Source organism: Vanacampus margaritifer, chromosome 10, assembly GCF_051991255.1.
Source record: "Vanacampus margaritifer isolate UIUO_Vmar chromosome 10, RoL_Vmar_1.0, whole genome shotgun sequence".
NCBI classification, from domain to species: domain Eukaryota; kingdom Metazoa; phylum Chordata; class Actinopteri; order Syngnathiformes; family Syngnathidae; genus Vanacampus; species Vanacampus margaritifer.
The window spans coordinates 14,694,291-14,711,068 of NC_135441.1; the positions used below are offsets into that span (position 1 = coordinate 14,694,291).

Here is a 16,778-nt window from a genome sequence, read left to right on the forward strand (position 1 = left end):
ATCCATCCATCCATTTTCTTAACCGCTTGTCCTCACAAGGGTCGCGGGGGGTGCTGGAGCCTATCCCAGCTGGCTTCGGGCAGTCGGCAGGGTACACCCTGAACTGGTTGCCAGCCAATCGCAGGGCACACAGAGACAAACAACCATCCACACTGACAATCACACCTATGGACAATTTGGAGTGTTCAATTAACCTGCCATGCATGTCTTTGGAATGTGGGAGGAAACCGGAGCACCCGGAGAAAACCCACGCAAGCACGGGGAGAACATGCAAATACCACCGAGGAAGGCCGAAGCCCAGACTTGATCTCACGTCCTCTGACTGGGAGGCGGACGTGCTAACCAGTCATTCACCGTGCCGCCCTGACTTGTGACATAAAATCAGAATTGTCAATTATTGAAATGCAGAATGTGAGACTTCAGACGAGGAATGGTTTAGTTTTGTCTTTATTTCAGACAAGATGGGGGGGGGGGGGGGCTGTTCAGTATCAGTTATCACAGTGTATAACAACAAAACAAGAAATAATAGCTTTCCAGATCAACGTCCAACATACAGACATGTTCCATAATAAACTGCCTGTTATAAAATCAGACCGAACTTCACACAGATCATTGATTAAGTCATTTCCTGGCCCTGCAAATAAATCTAAACATCAAATAACAAAGAGCAGCAGACAAGGTAAGTATGCCGACACGATTTGCTTGCTCTGGAGTTTCTCAAAGCCCTTGCAGCATCTTGACGGATGGGTCATGCTGGGACTCTGCTCTGCCCCGAAGATGAACTGGTTTACCCCCTGCGAGATTATCCACTTTTGTTTTGGTGAATTCTGGGCAGGCCTGTGTGGTGACCCACAAGGGAAAGACATTCACCAGGAACTTGTATCATGTAAGGGAAGGGAGGAAGTTGGCAATGTTTCTGGGTTCAAAGGGATGATATACTCGAAAGGGTTCATAGAGTGAATTTTGGTGCCGCTGAAGATTAGCCTTGAAGGCAGAATGGACATTTTGAGAATGTGAATAGTTCCCAAGACGCCCTGAAATAGCTGAATATTTTGGAGCAGGAATGATTTGAATTAGTGAAAAATTTGGAAGTCAGAGTGTGAATTTGGCATGGGAAAGATGGGGACATTTTTGTTGTTCTTAAACATCTCATTATTATGAATAGGATTTCACGTGTTGAAAATATGGAGTTTGGGGGAAAATGGTAATTTGGGCAAATGTGGAAAAATGGCTCCCAAGATGTAATGGTGAATTTTTTGAAGGGTGTGATGATCGCTTGTCTTGTATGAATTCCAAAACGATTATAGCCCTGCTGTACACTAATTCTTTATCCATCCATTCTCTGCCACTTATCCTCAGTAGGCACTTGTTTAAAAATGCAACCGCATTAAATTACAAGACATAGATATATATATATATTTTTTTTTTTAATGTTTAAAAAAAAAAGAAAAGAAAAAAAATCCATTAACAATGAAGCTCTTCCAAATCTTCTGAAGCAATTATAGAGTTGACTTGACTTACAGTATTTCTAAAATACTGAATACTAATATGAAGGGTCCCACAATTGATATGAAAAAATCATCACTAAACTTAAATAGAACAAAGTTTATGGTTTTTGGTACTATACAAATCACACAACAGGTCAAAATTATTGTAAATTCAATTGAAATAGAAAGAGTGTATGAAAATAAATTCCTTGGGAGTAGTTATTGATGAAAAAAATATGTTGGAAGTCACACATAGATAATGTCAAAAGGAAAATGTCAAAAAACAAAGGGATACTCTCTAAAAATAAGGATGTCCTGAATAAGAAATCATTATACACATTATATTGTTCATTGTTATTACCATATCTGACCTATTGTGTGGAAATCTGGGGAAACGCATATAAAACAAATACCGATCCTGTTTTCAAACTGCAAAAAGAGCCATTAGAATTATTAATCGATCAAAATATACACAACCAACATATTCACTATTTATTAAATTAAATACAATTAAATTTTATGACTTAGTTGAGTTTAAAATAGCACAAATAATGTACAAAGTATACAACAATCTACTCTGCCACAGTACTTAGAAGCTGTTTGAAATTAGAGAGTCCTTATAACATAAAGGGTACAAGTGTCTACAAAAAAATTAAAACAAGAACAATTAAGCAAAGGTGTATTTCTGCAAAAGGTGTTAATTTGTGGAATCATTTTGGAACTGATCTGAAAAGATGTCAGTCACTTGCTGAATTTAAAATAATTTTTTTAAAGCAAAGTTATTTGTACCAATACCATGTATTGGTATGAGTGTAATGAAAATTCCATATGAGAGTATGAGGATAGGATTCATAAATGTATTATGGTATATGCCTATGAATTTCATGTACATATGTTGATGGCAAACGTGCGTATGTTAAAGTGCACTTGTATATGTGACTAGGTTTATACATTTTCTTTTGTTGAAATACATTAACCTTATCATCGCATCAACATAAAACGAATAAGGGGTAGGACTAGATATGTTTTTAACTTCCTCCTACCCCCTTTGAACATATAAACTCTTTCCTTCCTATTCTTGTTTTTTTACTTTAACTTATATTTTATACTTGTAATGTGTTTTCTATATTTTTATGTTTAATAAAACCATAAACTTTTTTTTATATACATAAAACCACTTTTTAGATTCCCTGGCCATAAATCATAACATGAATAACAATTTTAAAAATGGTGACATTCTCAGTCTACTGTAGATCAATATCAAAACAGAAAAACAAATACTCTAGTCAAATTTTGAAAACCTACTTTATTTCTAGATTTTCAAGGAATCGGGAAAAATACAAACATAATGCTGCCTCAAAGTCCTGGTTGTAAAACAAATACAATAAGTTATTTATGTATGTAGCTGGAAGCATGTACAGAAACTATATGTTATAGCTGGACTTTTGTCCTCTGTGACAAATATTTGTGATGCAACAGTCTCTGATGCACTGGAGAATAAATGATATTTTTATGGTGGTTAGACAGCTTGACCAGGCAGCTACGTCCCATCTGTCTACCTGTACAGGTAGTCTGCTTGGATGTTGGCTGCAATCTCAGCCTCCCATTTGTCTCCATTGTTGAGTAGCTTCTCCTTGTTGTACAGCAACTCTTCATGCGTTTCTGTTGAAAACTCAAAGTTCGGACCCTGGGGGAAGAACAACAGCTATAAGCCTTAAATTGCTTTCCACATTTGGACTTGAATTAACATTCCACTAAGCAATACTGTACCCTAAAAGGTGTTCGATAAAGCAAACAGGTTACAATAACAAGTTTTGTTGTCTTCTGGCACTGTCTCTATGAGCAAAGTTAGAACCTCAATATTGTCTACCCAAACTAAGCAATTTTTATTTTTACATTTTGAATGACTTTTCACTAAAGCTTGTTCGATTGTGCAAATGTACCTCATGAGAGTGCATATTTCAAATAAGCCCTAAAGCGCCCACCTCAACAATGGCGTCCACAGGGCAGGCTTCCTGGCAGAACCCACAATAGATGCACTTGGTCATATCAATGTCATAGCGCGTGGTCCTCCTGCTGCCGTCAGCTCGAGTCTCAGCCTCAATAGTGATGGCCTTGTTCGAAAAGAAAACATTTTCATCACTGATTTCACATTAACTCATTCGCTGCCATTGACAGCTAAAGATGCCATAAGTTCATTTTAACTATATTTATTAGTTTAACATTTTTTTTTAAATTTTTGTTAACAAGAGTGTGAAAACCTTTTTTTTTTGTACATTTAGAACAGATATAACATTTGTGATTAATCATGAGTTGACTAGTGAAGTCATGCGATTAATTACGATTAAAAATTGTAATCGCCTGATGCCCCTAATTTTTAATAACCTTTTCTTAAAAAAAAAAAAAATCTTTGTAATTTTTAATGTTTTTTTTTTTTCCTTCAAAAAATAAAAATAAAAAATTAGGGCCGTCGGACGATTACAATTTTTAAACGGAATTAATCGCATGGCTTCACTAGTTAACTCACAATTAATCACAAAATTTATATATGTTCTAATACAACAACAAAATTATAGGTTTTCATACTTTTGTCAAAAAAAGTGGGAAAAAATGTTTAACTAGAAATAGTTTAAATGACGTCTATAGCCGTCAATGGCAGTGAATGAGTTAAAACTAAGAGAAACACAAAACTATGATCATATTCACCTGAGCGGGACAGATGGCCTCACAGAGCTTGCAAGCGATGCAGCGCTCCTCCCCGCTGGGGTAGCGACGGAGGGCGTGCTCCCCACGGAAGCGAGGTGAGAGGGGACCCTTCTCAAAGGGATAGTTGATGGTTGCTGGTTCACGGAAAAGGTAACTCAGGGTCATTCCCAATCCTGAGGGAAGGAGGGGCACCCAACACTCAGTGTATTTTACAATGAAGAGTAAAGAATCTTGCAAAACTTGCTAAGAAATGCTGTTTCAAGTAAAAAAAAGTTTTAGTTAAAGTGGAAGTCAACATTAAACATTTCTTGACAATAATATGTTATGTGATCTAACTAGTCCAAACATGACATTCTGATTAATATTACATTTGAGGAATATGAGTTATGAAGCAAAATCCATCCGTTTTTATCCATCTTAGTTAGGGGATGGCCATTTTGTCACTTGCTGTCGACGGAAGAAGACATCACAGTTGCACCGACGACCAATCACAGCTCACCTGTTTTCTGAAGCTGCACTGTGATTGGTTGTTACCTGAGACCTGAGCAACATTGATGTCATCTTCAGTCAACAACAAGTGGCAAAATGGCCGCCCCCTGAGATGGATAAAAACGGCTGGCTTTTGCTGCTTAACTCGTATTCCACTAACGCAATAATAACCAGAATGTCATATTTAGACTAGAAGGGCTGCAAAGAACATATTATTGTCCCCCAAAAAATGGGGGCTGATTTTCCCTACAAATAAGGAATATTATGAAAAATTACACTTTTCATTACTTGTATACATATAGTTGGGTCTCTGGACTGCCTGCCCACCCATCAAGTATGAAAATAAACAACCAGGTAAATATTTGGTCATGTTAATTTGTTGGTTGCCTGTTTCTGAAAATCCGGGTTTCAATGTATTTGACATATGAGCGGGACTCATTTACACAGCTCCCCCCTATCTTAAGATGGAGTCAGGATGGCTGATTATAATTCAGTGTGAACATCTGGCTATGAGTTGTGGCCTCCAGCAGTACAGAAATACAACAAACTCATAAATTGGTGCACTAAAGTCAGGGTGTCACTTTGCAGTATCTGTTTTGGATATAGAAGCAGACTCATTGAGTATTAATTTCATTGGACTGTGCAGGAATATATGAAATCATTAACAACAGTTTTGGTCAACAATGCAAACACAAGTGGTCGTTTTTTGTAATAGCTCGGTTTAGTTTTAAAACTGAACAAGCTTCTGTCCTTTGTTGCCAGTCCACAACATTCACTGCACGGCACCATCTCCAGCGGAGCAGCTTCAGTGACAGGCTGCTGTCGTTGCCTTTCTCCACAGACAAGACTGAAGAAATTATTCCTCTCCCACACTTTATGGCTTTTTAATTCCTACCTTGGGAGCTAAAAACGAATATTATTCTCTTATTGTCAACATCTAGATTTCTAAATAATACTATTAAAAATAGTGATATATTTTAATGGCGGTAATCATGTTAGCATCTCGTGATACAAGACCTCTGAAGAGTTCTGTCCATAGGAGAGTCGTTGCAGCACGGTCAGTGATGGACCTTAAATCTGTCTGCTGCTCCAAAGCATTAACATACTCTGTAATCAGAGGGGTACATTTAAAAACATGTATTGAATGCAGATGCAATATATGAATCAGTTAGCTGGTTGAAGAACTCACTGAAGCCACTACGCTGCACGCTGACACTGAAGGGACGTACGCTTGTGCATCCCAACGTGCCTGCAAAACACATACAAAAATATTTCTGTGTCAAAGCTATTATGTCCTTATTTTGGAGAATATCTATCGAGTCGGTAGTACCTGTCTTGGAGTAGCAGTAGAGAAGGCGTAGCCCCAGTGAAGCAGACATCTGAAAGGCAGTTTTATATGACCTAGGCTGTGTGTGGAATCATTCAATCACTCATAGTTCACTCATTATAGTCAAATTCAAAAATCTTACATCATTGCTGGAATAAATTACAATTTAGCAGATCAACATTTTAAGACAGGTGTATTTTACAAAATGTAAACTGAATGAAGCATTTCAGACCACAACTAATGAATATGACAAAAATCCAACAAAACCCCGGAACTAGAAAATCTTTTTACTGTATCTGTGCATTGTAACATCGGATATATTGCTTTTCTCGTGACCATCGCTTGTCCACTACTTTTCAAGACGTGTTGGGGAATACATTGGGAGTATTATAAAGCAGATAATTTATACCGACTACATATTCAAACAGCTCTACAAAATGCTAAACTCATATGGACCATTATGTGGTGGATAAGGAGTGATTCAAAACACAACTCCAATTTAAATCCAAACACAGGAAACTATTTGATACTTTCCCAACCCAATCTATGAGTATTCTCCTTCACTGTCAACCAGACAATCAATCAGCTTCACTCAGTGCGTGAGAAGAAGCAAGACTCCAACTCTTGAAGAACATCGCTGTGCTGGAGAAACTTTCCCACCTCATTTTGATGTGTGAAGACATCAAGATGACCGTGACGACGGCACTGCAAAAGTGTGCATGAAAGCAGCATAAAAGATTGGGGGGGAAATATTAAGACTCTAGTGGAATTTATTCCGATGGGCAAAATTTACAACTTGGATTTGAAACATATTTTTGTAGCATCAGTCCTGGAACTTTTCGGCCACAATTGTGGCGCCACCTGCAGGTAATCCTTGATTGTACGGCAAAACTGTGCCACATAAGGTAATTCGAAAGAAATGGGAAGGTATTAAGAGCATTTACGTGTTACTTCAAGAGCCTTAGCCACAACATTGGACTAATCACTGTTGACGGATACCTTGTATTACGTTAATTACGTGCCACACCATGGCTAAACTAGTCATCGAGGCATGACTCCAAAATGTCGTATCGATTTGATAACCGTATATGAACGCACTTACGAGTTAAGTAATCCTCTGCACAGCGAGCTCATCCTCGTATAATAAAACTAATATTATGGTACATTCCTGCAAAATAATAGTCATGTATTGATACGAGAGCGCTTCAGATGTTTAATAACACTTCCACAAATAATTTGCCAATGTCTTCTCTCATAGGCTAACGCAAAAGCTAATTTAGCAAAAATAGAGGACACGATCAAAGCACTGGACGTCCCTTTGGTTGTCGCAGCGGAAAAGAGTGGTCATAAGTCCCCCGAGAGCTGCTTATGTTGACCTCTGAATGAACAAACGCTAACTATATGTTGCTTATGTTGACCTTTGAAGAGTCTTACCTCTGCTGTCTGTTGAGCTCCTACCGGAAGACACCGCTAACTGTCATGCGCAGTGAAGGCCAAGATGCATTTACCGGCCCTCGGTCATTTGTGATTCATCTGGCGTTAGCAAACGCACACAATTTATTAAGGTATTCTGTTTTTTCCCCCCAGTTTGTATTTTTGTTAAGAGAAAATTGTATGCACAGTAAGCTTTTTTTCCCCTTTTTTTTAAGGAGGAAGTTCATTGTTACTCACAATGATGTCATGATGAATGTGTCATCTTCCAGCAATAAATATGCCTCAGACAAGTTTATTTTCCATACAAGCCTATGTGGTTTAGTTACAAAGAAATAGATTTGAGGCAACACCATGCGTCAGTAACAGTGGGAGATGGCAGCAGAGAGAAGAGGAAGTGTTCATTTTCCACCACCACGAAACCTCACACATCTTCAGTTCAGTGCTATTTACAGTGATGAAACAGGACGGACATGCGAGAAGGTACTGCAATTCCTTTTAAATGTATGTCGAACGTGTGTTGTTAATTTACAAGGTGAGAAGTTATTACGTGAAGAAGGTTGAATCTTTTTTTTTATGCAGTTTTAAATCAGTTTCATCATCTCATCTCATCTTCCAATTAAATGCTGAGGACATCGAGTGGTACAGGTCCAAAGATGTCCAGTGATGAGGACAGTTCTGGATCTGATGTGGGCTCAGAGATCAGTCCTGAACTTCAGACAGACCGCTTTGGCTTCATATTGTCGAATGCATCTGAAACCCGGTAAGCAGTTCCACCTTTGTGATTGTGGGTAGCTTCACTTCTGATTCACTGTTCATTAAGCAGATCTTGATTGATGGTTGGTTAAAAAAAATATTTTGCAATTTGGAAATTAAGGGCAGCACCATGATCTTGTGGTTAACACATCCCCCTCACCGTTCTGAGGTTCAAATCTCAGCTGCATGTAAGGGTGAATGGTTGTTTGTCTATATCAGAGATGTGCAACTAAAGGATACATAGGACCACAAAGTTCCCTAACCAGTCAAAAATGCAATTTTAAATATGGACAATTATGTGCATACGTGCAAAAGATGTGCTTTTAATGGATTTTATATCGGTATATACAGTATATTTTATAGATTCTAAATTCCCAAAATTCAGGAGTGCCCAAGTCCGGTCATCGAGAGCCCCTATCCAGCCTGTTTTGCATGGCTTTGTCCGAATGTCCACCCTTGTCCCCTAACCCTTCATTCACTACATAGCCCTCCACTATATAGTGGTTTAAAATGTAGTGCCCTCATTCTGTTTGGCTATTCGGACAGCCAGCTCATTACTTTCTCCTCGTCGCATATCACGTGACCACCGTAACTTTTACGACTATCTATTGTGAACAAAAATGTTTTCAAACTGTATTTTATTTCCTTTGTTGTACATATTTTCAACTAAAACGAATTAATTATTTTCATAGTATATATTAATGCATCAGATTTGATTCCTGCCATTTTTTTTTTCATATTCGCAATGCATTGTGGTATATATCAACCCGGTTGAGCGAACATCGACGTTCACTACTTTTCAGATTGCATTGTGGGTAATTTTGAGTGCCCTACATTTTGGTTCCCTGGACATACGGACGGCACTACAAAATGGCGTGACCTCTAAGTAGGGCACTATATAGGGAGTAGGGTGCGCATTCGGACACAACCCATGTTTCTCTCCACCAACACACCTGATTCATAATCAGGATCGTTATCAGGCTTCTGCAAAGCTTGCTGATTAGCTGATCATTGGATTCAGCTTAATTGGAGGAGGGAGACATGGAAAACAAGCTGGATAGGGGCTCTCGAGGACCGGACTTGGGCACCGCTGTTCTAGATCTACTGTCAATACATGTTTACATGAATAACAAGGATGTTGGGGGGAAGATAGGGAAAAAAATAAGGAAGTTAATTTGTGGGTACTGAGACATTCAGGGCTCTAAGAAGTTGAGGATACATATTCCACCATTATGTATTTATTTATTTATTTTTAATTAATCAAGGGGCCACTCAGAGTGTGGTTGCCAATTGCCTATCCCTGTTCTATATGTACCCTGCGACTGGCCGTTGCCCAAAGTCAACTGGGTTGGAGTCCAGCTCAACCTTGACCTTACAAGCAGTTTTCAAAATCAGTGGTTGGACTTTAAAATTCACGTTGTTTTCTTGAGTAAAGAACATGAGTACCAGAAAAATGTTTATTTTTTAAAAACATTTTTATTGACTGTGAAGGACAACTAAAAGTTCAAACCTTTAACAATAAAATATACATTTCATGGAAGCAACAAAATTAAAGGTCAAGCTAGCCAATGTGGAAGCAAGTTGAATTTGAACAATGTACAAGTATTTTGTATATGTTTTTATACCCCTCACTGATTACACACCTTAACCTGTTACCATGGAGGCATCACACCGCAGTCATGTGGTTTTCCTGTTTCCTGTCCTGCTTCTGGAGCGCTCAGTACTAAAAGCGTATATAGCGCACAAGTTCTGCATGCAGCAACTCTGAACAACTGCTAAATTGCTGTACCTATATTGTGCATGACATTTCCTTGATTTGATGCTGTGATTCTAAATTAGTGTGACATGGGCCATTATCTGTGCCCTGAGACGGGAAATTCTCCAATTTCACTTAAAACTTTTGATGCAAATATTGTTCCTTCGTTCATATATCTACTGCAGTGAGTGGCACAACAGTAGTGATAGGGATATACGTTAATATTAAGTCAATATACAAATAGGCATCACTGTATTGGATTTCATCTGCAACAAGCCGATAAAAATAATGGACAAAAACAGTCATGTATCCTCATGGCACTCACAGCTCCTCGACTGCATACGGTTTTGTTACAACATGATGTTTGTTGTAATATTTTGTGATGATGTATTTATTGTATTAACATGATGGCATTGCATGCTATTTCTGAGGGAAGTCCAATTTCCACTTCCTTGTTTATCATCAGGATTGTGGACTCACATCCTCAACTAGTCAGGCAGAGGGAAGCCAAGTGGATCAGCGTCATGGACCAGTGGCACAGCATCTTGTTAAAGAAGACTAACACGGTGTGTGGTGTGATTAAATGCTCCAAATCGTCATGATGAATATCTAAAAAAATATTTAAAAAATATATATGTATACATAAAGTTAAAATGTCCACAATATCGACACGTGACCTTTCAGCAGGTCAAAGTGCAGTGTCAAAAAGGCATCCCGACTTCGCTCCGAGCCAAGTGTTGGCCTCTGCTGTGTGGCGCCACCAACAGGATGAACCAAAACAAACAACTTTTCCAGGTATTAAAAAAAAACATGCATGCATGCAGCAATGAACGATTTTTATTGTGAATACTCAAAATGATCATGAAACTTGTTTGCCACGCTCTGTCCACATCGTCACCCATCTGTCTAGTACCTGCTTCCAATTGCAGCTCATTTTTCCTGGGACTTGCTCACAATGGCTGCTTCAAATCAAGATGGCAGTTTTTCTGTTCAATTACGGGCATGGGTCCATGAGACTTTCGTACATCCTGTTATTAGAAACATTTTCGATGAATTTCGTGTTGATTGGTAAAACTATTACGAGAGGCTATTTTTTCCCCAACTTCCTGGTGGCATGACTTAGTGAGTTTTGTCGTGTTTGGCACCCCTAAAATAAATGAATGTTCACCATAGGGGTTGATTGATTAGTCAACTTGTCCACTGTTGCTTGACTCCTCCACATCGATGTTCAAAACTTGGACTCACCTAACTACTAATCACTTTTTTGGCATCTTAGTTGTTTTTTTTTCATTGCATTCATTGCAACTCACATACCTAAGTACTCTTTAGTAGATCATTCTAAAATTTAGCTTATTTTATTTGGCTTTTTTTTTCTCCCCCTGCCAGTCTCTGGACTCGCAGGACGCTCTGCAGAAGTGGGTGAACATTATCGACAGGGATTTGGACCGACAATTTCCTTTCCACGAGATGTTCCTCTCCAAGGACGGACATGGGTACGGGACCTTACTTCTGACACAGAAAAAACATGAATGTATGAAGGCTGCAAAAGACACTTTTATCAGAACATAGATGTCTTCTGTGTGTATAGGCAGCAAGGTTTGTTCCGAGTGCTAAAAGCATACACTCAGTACCAACCAGAGGAAGGCTACTGCCAGGCGCAAGGGCCAGTGGCTGCTGTTCTCCTAATGAACATGCCTGCAGAGGTAGTCGCAATTCTATTTGTCTAATTCACTCATTAAAGTGGTTTTGATGTCATCTTATGGCGGTTAAACTTGTCAGGAGGCCTTTTGGTGTCTGGTCCAGATTAGCGAACACTACCTACCTGGCTACTACAGTCCTCTATTGGTGAGTGTTTAGCAGTGTTTCCTATTCAGTATTAACCCTGGAGAACCCAAGAACCCTTTTCTTCTTTGGAAAATTATGAATTATACATTAAATGACTGCTATAAATTCACTGAACACCAAAATATATGTTTGTTTTTTTCAATTTTAACCCTTGTTTTTTGAACTAGCTCAGAGTTGCTAATTTATCAAACTATATATATAAAACATGCTCCTAGGCATTCTGCAACATGATATGAAATAGATTAACAAAAAAATACAAAATTTTACCATCTGATGGTTTTCTGAGAAGATGGTTTTGTTTGGATTGATTTCCAGCTCAACAAAACAGCATGTTGCCAGCCATCTTGTCACCACCATTCTGGCTCATGTAAGTGCAATATTCATCCACTAGATGGCCCCATGCAGGGGTCAAAAGTGGCACTCTGGACTTTTGAAGTTAAATTTGTAAAAAAAAAAAAGAAAAAAAAAGGTCTTTGTTATTTGAGTAGCAGAATTTATAGGGGCCAAATTTGACCCCGTGGGTTCTCCAGGGTTGCCAAGTCACATATTTTACATTCGGAAAATCTCACGACAGAGCACCAAAGCAAAATGTCACGAAAATTATATATACAGGTGTTGAAATAATGATGGTGTGTTGGTAATGGAAGTGCACTTAATTGTTCTGCGTGTGTGGTGCAGGAGGGAGTCTTGTTCGATGCAACTTTGCTGACCTGGGTTTTGAGAAAGATGTGTCCATCCGCGTACAAACATCTGCAGCGCCACGAAGTGGAGCCCCTAATGTTCGCCACAGATTGGCTGATGTGTTTATTCACACGCCACCTGCCCTTCAACGCTCTCCTCCGAGTGTGGGACCTGTTTTTCTGCAATGGTAAATCACTGTCTCACACTGACAGAATGCTAAAAAAAAGAAAAGAAAGAAAGTGGTCTACATTCAAAACGTGCACATTTCACAAGAAAAAAACAGGATATTATCAGTGGGACAAGAAATGGGTTGCATAATCTAGTGTGCTATAATTCTTGATTTTTGGATCGTTTTGACAAAAGAAAGTCATAGTCACGTTACTTAAGAGTGTATTCAGACTTGCACTGATTGGTCTGCTTTAAACGGACCAGAGTTTGATTCCCACGCTGATCCGGACCTTTTGTGCAGGTCTGAATACACACAAACGAATCCTGGTGCGGACCAAACAAGCGGACCGAGACCCACTTTTTTGAGGTGGTCTCGGTTTGCTTCGCAGTCTGAATACAAACCACGGCTCATCCGCTCCAAATGCAGGATATATGCACCTTTTTGGGCTTAACAAGCCACCGTAGCCAAGCATCGCGGGGGGAATATTGCCTGGTAGTGAATATTGTGCTTGATTCATTCATAATCATCCGTATTCTGTTTAGCCGCATATGCAGGGCATATGCAGGACGTCGGAATTTCATGTTTTCCTCTTTTTCCGGGTTTGGTTATGCGTTCAGCCCTCGTCATTTTTGTCCAATTGGAGCACAGATCGTCACGCGGTCGACGTGATTATACAATATAGTCTACTTGCAAAAAGCACAGTGTGAATATGAACCACACCAAATGGAAAAAATAAAGTTTGCTTTTGGTCTGGTCCAAACAAGCAGACTAAAGGACTTTTCTGGTCTGAATACACCCTAAGACACCTACAATCTGTTTTAACTCATTTGCTCCCAAAAACGTATAAATATGTTGTATTTTAAATGTTTTAAGTGTCCCAAACACGTATTTATACGTTTTAATATATATATATATTTTTTTTATGCTAGAGGATACAGAAGGCTTTGATGCAGCCTCTGAACTGCAGAGAACAGGTGAAGAAATGGTAGTAATTACAAAAACGGCCAACAGGTGACAGCAGAGTAAAATAAATCAACCAGGGCCATATTGAAAAAAAAAGCTCTTTTACCCACCATTCTAAACAGATTTGTGAATAATGATAGAATTTTTTTTTTTTGGTGATGAAAGAAAAGACTCTAATCTTTCCTTTGGTAGGTTCCATGTTTTTATTGCAATAGAACACAATATTCTGTGGGCCTTGCAAAATCAGTCAAAATCCAGTAAAACAGCCAGGAGCGAAGGGGGTTGCTTCAGTGAAAATGGCTGGGAGTGAATGAGAGTTAATTAAGTATGCCAAGATTTTGTTCTGAAATAAGACACGTTACTTGTCACGCCCACTCTATGCTGTACAAGGGGTGAGAGTGCTGCTGCAGGTGGCGGTGGTGCTGGTGCGTCGCGTGTTGGGTCGGGCCGAGCAGAGGAAGCAGTGCCAGGGCCAGATGGAGACTCTGCAGAGGCTGAGGGACGTCAGGTGTGAGGTTCAAAATGAGGATGACGCATTCATAGCAGAGGTATGAGCAATATACAGAAGAAGGCATTTACTGTACATTTAGGAAGGCTGGCAGAGAATATTTTTCATATCAAGATGTTTCTATTATATTTTTGCAAAGTCCTCCAAGGGACATCCTAAATTTATGAAAAAAATATGCAACCATCGGACAAATGCATATTGTTATATACGACGAACAAATCTTGCAAACAGAGAGAGGCTAGTTTACAAAAGCACATTCTTTAGTGACATTTTTTTAAACAATGTGACTTCAATTCCTGTGTCTTTGGGTGTCTTGAAAAGTGCTATATAAATCTGATGTATTATTATTATTATTATTATTATATTGTTAAATTAGTTCCTCTTTGGTTTTGTTTGTTAAAATTGAACCTGACTCTTCACCTCATTAGAGTGTACCTACTAAACGGAGGACACAATGTTGTGTACGAGAATCCTTAGCCAAAACAAGCATTTTTACAAGGGGTGTCATAATTAATCGCATGACTTCAATAGTTAACTCACGATTAATCACAAATTACAAATCACAAATCTGTTCTTAATGTACTACAATGAAATGTACAATATCTTTTCTCTCCAAGTTTTCATACGCTAAACATAGAAGTGGAAAAATGTTAAACTAATAGAAATTTGGCTGCATCTTTTAGTCATTGATACATTAATTTCATAATGATTTATAAAATTGAGTTAAAATGAAAAAAATACTGTACTGTAAAAAACGAGATTGAATTGAGTTGAGGTCATTTATCTGCCACTAGATGGCATAATTGCATTTATAAGATGTTGGTGACAGCTCAGTGCATTTTTCTTTTCATATTAAGCTATGTAATATTTAACATGAAGGAACTTGTGAAATTCTGCACATTTTTTAAATTGTAAAATAGAACTTGCCCCCAGTCTCCACAAATGTATGAATTATCATTAAATTTAATACTGCAAAATTTTGACATGCACGTGTCTGCTGTGTTGTGAGTAAGGGGCGGTCATTAATCGCGCGTTGAAAAAAAATAGTGGCATTAAAGGAACTTTAAATTAACGCACTCATTTTGACACCCCTAACACACACACAGTATAATATATATATATATATATATATATATATATATATGAATGTGTTCATATTTCAGGTGTGTGCTGTGCCACTTTACTCCAGCGATCTGGAGAAACACACAGAGAAAGAGCTGGCAAAGTGGAGAAAAGACAGACCGTCGTCCACCTTTGACCCCAGAGGTCGCTGCCATGGATACCGTATGGCGTGGGAGAGGGCTCAACTCAGCCAGGCAGAGCTGGGCAGGAAAGAGAGAGAGACAGGAAACCTGTCTGTGCCTCTTGCCCGCTCGGCCTCCTGCCTGTCGCTGTCGCCTTCGCTACTTCACAAGAGGTGGAGGAGACGGGAGAACGTCAGAGTACAGAAGGACGGGGGTGGAGTTTCCAGGCATCGCTCAATGGGAGCAAAGGATTGGAGAAGCTGCAATGAGTTGAACTTGCAGGTGGCAATGGAGGATAACGGTATTAAAAAACAGAAAGAAGACTCTGAGAAGAAGCCGACTCCGATGAGAGAAATGACCCAACGTACAGTTGGTCAAAGTATTCCTTTGGCTGTTGAACATGCCTCTCACCAGGACCCGGAAGAGGAGTTTTTAAATGACCACATAAACGTCCAGTGTGATGACTCTAAAGATGAGGCAAGAAGTCAGGTGGGGATAACTTTAAATAAAAATGCCACAAAATCAGAGTCAGGAGTGAAAAGTGTGGCTAAGACAGACACAGTTGATGAAATTGCAACGTCTGAGAAGTCTATTGAAGCTGTCAAAAGGCAGCTTAATGTTGTCACGGTGAGTGACGGGAGTTTGTCACGCGGAGGCGCTTCTGGAGAAAAATACCACAAGACTAAATCATTAACAGCTTCGCTTCCATGCATGCATCAATTAAGAACGAGTGAAGCGTATTCTCTTTGTTGTCAGACAGAAAGCAACAACATAACTGAACAAAAACAAGCACATCAGGAAATACTTCCCTGCCTGAAGCAAACCTCTGTGAACGGGACTCCCCACTTCTCTGGTGACGTTTGCATCCGTAGGTCCTCCAGCTCCCGCGGCTCAAAGTTAACACGACACCTGTCGGAAGATCTCTTCACCGACCCCAGTCAAAGCAAAGAAGCCGAATCTCCACAGAAGACTGTTCATCAGGTCGAGCCTCCCGAGCCTGCTAAACATTTCAGTCTTTTCCGCAGGCAGCCCAAAAAGTACCCTGAGAAGCAGACAGTCCAAATCCAAGTCCCCACCATCTTGATCCAGGATTTTAGTGATGGGATGGGAAAACTGGTTGAGGAAAAGGAAGCGAGCTCCAGGGAGAGGAGGAGGAGGTGGTGGCGGTGTGAGCAAGAACGAAGGGAGGAAAAGTTGAGGAAGAAGAGAGAGAAAGAGGCAAAGAAGAAGGAAAGAGAGAGGAGGAAACCAGAAACGAGAGGAAAAAGTTTTCAGCTGCAAAAAGAGACAATAAAATGTCCCCCTACTTATGCTGAAGCTTACTTTTAATACATCTTCTTTACTTCATGTTCAAGCATTCAAATGCTTTTTGAGTTGTCTACTGTAAATAAACACAATCATGTTTTCTTTCATTTT

General features: G+C 39.2%; 2 protein-coding genes across 5 annotated transcripts; one reads left to right on the plus strand and one right to left on the minus strand.

Annotated features, from left to right (window-relative positions):
* Positions 1-2,773: 2,773 nt before the first annotated feature.
* ndufs8b (NADH:ubiquinone oxidoreductase core subunit S8b) lies at positions 2,774-7,536 on the minus strand. Of its 3 annotated transcripts, none has more exons than XM_077578669.1 (7): positions 7,444-7,536; positions 6,013-6,061; positions 5,872-5,931; positions 5,700-5,789; positions 4,194-4,366; positions 3,473-3,601; positions 2,774-3,174 (listed from the first exon to the last, which is right to left on the minus strand). In XM_077578669.1, the coding sequence occupies exons 2-7, from the start codon at positions 6,059-6,061 to the stop codon at positions 3,043-3,045; spliced, it is 633 nt and encodes a 210-aa protein (XP_077434795.1). In that variant the 5' UTR covers positions 7,444-7,536; the 3' UTR covers positions 2,774-3,042. The 3 variants fall into 3 exon arrangements, with proteins under 3 accessions (XP_077434795.1, XP_077434794.1, XP_077434796.1); XM_077578668.1 differs by having other exon boundaries at positions 6,013-6,088; positions 7,444-7,529; XM_077578670.1 differs by lacking the exon at positions 7,444-7,536 and adding an exon at positions 7,112-7,414.
* A 244-nt stretch (positions 7,537-7,780) lies between these two features.
* On the plus strand, positions 7,781-16,773 carry tbc1d10c (TBC1 domain family, member 10C). 2 transcript variants are annotated; one of them, XM_077578343.1, is made up of 10 exons: positions 7,781-7,923; positions 8,023-8,203; positions 10,419-10,518; positions 10,637-10,747; positions 11,339-11,445; positions 11,541-11,655; positions 11,732-11,797; positions 12,476-12,665; positions 14,001-14,158; positions 15,282-16,773. In XM_077578343.1, the coding sequence occupies exons 2-10, from the start codon at positions 8,064-8,066 to the stop codon at positions 16,689-16,691; spliced, it is 2,397 nt and encodes a 798-aa protein (XP_077434469.1). In that variant the 5' UTR covers positions 7,781-7,923; positions 8,023-8,063; the 3' UTR covers positions 16,692-16,773. The 2 variants fall into 2 exon arrangements, with proteins under 2 accessions (XP_077434469.1, XP_077434470.1); XM_077578344.1 differs by having other exon boundaries at positions 7,818-8,203; positions 10,640-10,747.
* Positions 16,774-16,778: the final 5 nt, after the last annotated feature.